Source organism: Nanorana parkeri, unplaced genomic scaffold (assembly GCF_000935625.1).
Source record: "Nanorana parkeri isolate BGI_ZX_2015 unplaced genomic scaffold, ASM93562v1 scaffold838, whole genome shotgun sequence".
Lineage (NCBI taxonomy): Eukaryota > Metazoa > Chordata > Amphibia > Anura > Dicroglossidae > Nanorana > Nanorana parkeri.
This window is the reverse complement of record NW_017307106.1, coordinates 503,596-508,407: the sequence shown is the minus strand read 5'-3', so window position 1 is coordinate 508,407 and position 4,812 is coordinate 503,596. Positions and strand designations below refer to the sequence as shown.

Sequence of the window (4,812 nt, the reverse complement as noted above, 5' to 3'; positions counted from 1 at the left end):
TGTGTAGTTTTGCAGAGGATGTCATGAGAAGCAGATTTGGGCAGGACAGAAATTCCACTGTTAAGGTGTACACTGGCCGTATTTTGGCAGATTTTTAATTTATCGGGCAGTGTATGGGGCTGTCGGCTCCCTTTCAGTCGGCATTACTCGACCAGCTGATCGAAGTAGCCGGCTGGAAAATCTCTGTGCGATCAGAGCCGGCAGCCAATGACCTGCCCACTCTGATCAGGTATTACAATGCAAACAGCGGCAATTCCTCAGTCAACATGCTGTTTGTGTTGATGGAGGAATCACGTCAATTTTTTCCGTTCAGCCCGCCGGTTGAACAAAAGAAATTGACAGGTGTATGGCCAGCCTTAGTGTCCCTGAGTGATAAATAAATGATCAGCATCCACCCAAACCAGAGATAACAGTTTTGGAAGCTTCTTTATCTTCAGTGCTTGTCAAATAAATCTATAATTTGTAAGTTTTACTTACCCCTTATTTGTACTAGTAGTGTTAGTATTTTTAATGTCGATTAGACTGTCAAGATTTTGAGTCCTGAAAGATATACATGTATTATTGGTAAACACTTAAACTAACAGAGTAATTTAAAGGACAACTATTTTGAGAAAAATAAGGGGGATGCCATTACTGACCTCCTCTTGAGAATACTAGTTTCCCAGATGTCTCACCTCAATACTTTCTGAGTCACTGAACAAGCATGGAGATTAGAAAGTCAGAGCGAAGTCAGAACTTCCAGTCTGCAATCTGCATACTTGTTCTTAATCAGTGGCTCAGGAAGTATTGACATCAGCATGAAATCCTGGCACCTAGGTTAGCAAAAGTGGTCTCAACATCCTATTACATTAGTACTACTGCTTTTATTTTGAAGTGAAAATGTACTGAGAGGAACATATGCATAGTTAACATTAGCAAAATGATATATATTGTAATTATGCATTCTTACTATGCCCCTTGGCATCACTCTGAGGTGGATGTATGGGCTAACTGAGGCTGAGGACTAGCCAGTGGATAGGAGGGGGAGTTGGTGTAGTAGGTTAAATTTCTGGGTGGATACTGAGTCAAAATGTGTACCATGCTGTGAAACATATGCACGAGATGGACTCTCAGCAGTGCCTGTGTATACGAAAAACTAGTCCAATAACCATCAGATAGGATTACAGAATAAAAATAATAAGTATTTTTAATGTTTTAGGCTTTCTTTACACATTGTCACAAAAAACCACGCGAGCATAGGACCAGTAAAACAAGAACATTTTCAGAGTAGAAGATGGAATCCTTGTGGGCGGGTGTTGCCTTGGACACTAGTTTCTGTGTCCATAGGTTCCAGTGATGTAAACCTGGCCCTAAGTATAATGGTATTTTCACTGTATCCTCATGATAGTATGATTAGAGTTAAGTTTAGGGACCAGGTTCAGGTTAACAGATATATGAGACCAGCTGAAGTCAAGGATTCCATTTAGTGGTTTATCTAGGTTTTAATACTGAGCTTTAATACAAAAGGTAAGACCTATTTTTAGATATGGATAGAGTGGAGAGGGATTAGAATCACTGTCAGGTTTTTCATGCTTTCTGGGTCCCCATTAGGGAAATTGATTCCCTCTAATTGTCCTGATCCCCACTGTCACTGAAAATTAAAGTGAGTGTAAAATTTGGAATTGCCACCAGAACAGGAACAGATGGGTTTTAACCCTTCTATAACATGCATATATAACACATTGACAGTTGTTTTCCTTTGTATGTAGAAAGCATCAGTTCTGACACAAAGAAAGTCTTTTGACAGAGGCCCTTAAGCTGGCCATATACTGCTGATTACTGCTGATCCCTACGCAATTGAGAAAAGGGTGGCCTGTTTGGCACCGCTCCATTTTACCATAGTCAATTTTTCAATCAACAATTGTCGAAGGAACAGGGCCAAAAAATGTCAGTCAAACAGTGACTGCAGCCAATTAGTAGCAGTCACTGTGTATTCAGACAGCTGTGTGCGCCAAAAAAACAATAGCCCCGCAAAGAAGATTCTCCCATCCACGCTATTTAGCATGGATGGGTAAATCAAGCTTTTTTCTCGTTTAGCCCAAGTGTATGGCCAGCTTTAGTGTATCTGAGGTATAAAAGAAACTAATGTTTATCTTAATGGCAGGACTTATTCTTCAGACACTTCATATATTTGTAAATTTGACTTACCCCTTATTTGTAGTTGTGTTAGTATTTTTAATTTCTATTAGGTTGTCTAAATTCTGAGTCCTGAAAAATATACATGCATTATTGTTTAAAATAACACTGCCATCAGCTATATTAACAGGACTGTTTAAGCAAAATTAAACAAATAATTAGCGCCATTTAGGGGAAACCTGCAGTGTGGGTGCTATCACTGCTGACATCCATGTAATAATACAAGTTGCCTGTCTGTCTCTGGCTGCAAACTTTCTAAGTCACTGATTGGGGATACATATGCAATTAGTAAGCCATTTTGAAGTAACTCTTCATTTGCATCTTTGTTCTGGGTTGGTGCCACAGGAAGTATTGGCACCAGCATGAAATCCTGGCAGCTAGAATTTTTTGATGCACTAAAATTTAATCCAGTTATGTATTATTTCAGTCTCATAGGCTTTACCCCGCTGTCCCCTCAAAACCCATTGAAATTCTCTGCACAAATTATAAAAATAAAATCAGGGTAATACAGTATACTACTCCTGGTTGCCAGGAGGTGGGCGGGATGCCGGCAAGACTGTCTAGCTCAGTTCTTGGCAACTAGTGACATCACTGGTTACTAAGAGCTGGGTGGAACGCTGTGCCACATGATCACATGACTTGCTGAATAGAATTATACATCTTTGGCTTCTCACGTGAATGTGTTTCAACTGTGTTCCTATAGCTGTTTCATTAAATTACAGCTATCATCATTGTCTGATGCCATCGCTGCTTCATAAAGAATTATAACATTAGTAAATCTGGCTAGTTTCCCTAGAAAGGAGGATTCCTTCCTTTTTTATTTTCCTAGATCAGCTGAATACTTTCTAAGCAAAAATCTCTTTAAAATATTATAGCAGTTGTAGTAGTAAAGTAGTAGTATCTTAATAAGCAATATGAGTTACTGTAGTGGAAGAATTAGTAGTTGTAGTTTAGGAGTATTAATATTATAAGCAAGAAAATTACCTGGTCTTCAGAAGAAGTTCTCCTAGATCAGCTGAATACTTTCTAAGCAAAAATCTCTTATAGTATTAAGGCAGTTGAAGAAGGATTAAAGTAGTAGCAGTTGAAAGAGCAGTATAAGTAAAAGTAGTGGTAGTGGCAGAATTAGTAGGTGTAGTTATGAGTATTAGTATTTTAAGCAAAAAAATTAAGTTGAACTTGATGGACTTGTGTCTTTTTCAACCAGACTAACTATGTAACTATAAGGACCTGGTCTTCAGTAGTAATAGTAACAGTAGTTGCAGAAGTTGTATTAGTTGTTATGATTATTAATATTATAAGCAATATAATTACCTGGTCTTCGCTTCAGGTTTTTTTATCTCAATCAAGTCACTGAGTTGGTCTTCCCTAGAATATATAGTATACTTCTATGAGATAAAATACACAGTGGTGTTCACTGATATAAAAAAACTAAATTGCAAAACTGAGTGAACAATGTATGTTGGAAATACCAAAAAATATCAGATTGTTCAAACTATAACAGAATTATTTTTACAGGTATAATCAAATGAATATGTATTTCCTATTGTATGAAATATTTGCTGTGTGAAGGGTTTCAGTGGTATACAGCAGCCATCCTCAAATGGACTGTTGTCTGGTTTCGGCCGGGGGTGCTGTAGACTTCTGTAGAAAAGGATGGTGCTGGGGGGGGGGACTGTGATGTGAAGGGGGGGTCTTGATTTGAAGAGGGTTCCTGATGTGAAGGGAGGACTGTCATATGAAAGGGAGGGACTACAATATGAAGGAGGGACGCTAAAGTAAAAGGGGGGACCCCTGATGTGAATGGGGACTGTGATGTGAAGTGGGGCTCTTGATGGGAAGAGTACTCCTGATGTGAAGGTAGGACTCTGATATAAAAGGGAGGGACTCTAATATGAAGGGGGTTGCTTATGTAAAGTGTGGAGTGTGATGTGAAGGGGGCTTCTGATGAGAAGCGGACACCTGATATAAAGGGGGGCATTGGATTTGGAGTGAGAGAGTTGGGTCCAAAGCTCAACTATTACATGAAAAATCATGATTTACATCTTCATTTAGATGGCTGCATCTCTAAATGTACTCATGTATTTGACATGAGGTTTTCACTAAAGGTAACCTTTGATTATATATAGTTGCATGGTTTTTCAGTTTGCATTGCTCAGATATGTGAGGTTTAGTTTAAGCAGTTTTTCTCTTCTTGTATTACCATAATTTTCTATTACCTACCTTGGATCAATAAATGTTTTACCTACACTTACAAGCACATTGTATTTTCTATTGTCATACCATTCTATTTTAATTTTAGTGTATTATTTATTTTGCATATTAAAAGTAGAATAGAATAATTATGTATTTTGTTTCACCTTTTGCGAGTATTCTTTGCAGTGCCTGAAATTTCAACAAGTTCATCCAGTTGGTCTCTTGAATTAAGAAAGAGAAATAGAAACAAAACAAAATTAACTGATGTAATTGTTTAAATACCAGTACTTTTTCCACTTCTGATTATACTGATTTGCTTTAAAAAAATAGTAACAATTAATTTAATTAATTAAAGACCATAAAGCATTTTCCCACTGTAGTAATTAAAGCTATGTTGCCCCAAAACCGATTTCTTAAATTTTATCTGTTTAAAATAAGCAT

At 37.5% G+C, this 4,812-nt stretch overlaps 1 protein-coding gene across 1 annotated transcript in view; it reads right to left on the bottom strand.

Moving 5' to 3' along the window:
• The window catches only part of SCEL (sciellin), a 30,503-nt gene that overhangs the window by 15,967 nt on the left and 9,724 nt on the right, over positions 1-4,812 (bottom strand). The window contains exons 5-6 of the mRNA XM_018565380.1: positions 3,490-3,543; positions 478-540 (exon numbers count right to left, since the gene is read on the bottom strand). Coding sequence (XP_018420882.1) covers positions 478-540; positions 3,490-3,543 — 117 coding nt within the window. The remainder of the gene's footprint in view (positions 1-477; positions 541-3,489; positions 3,544-4,812) is intronic.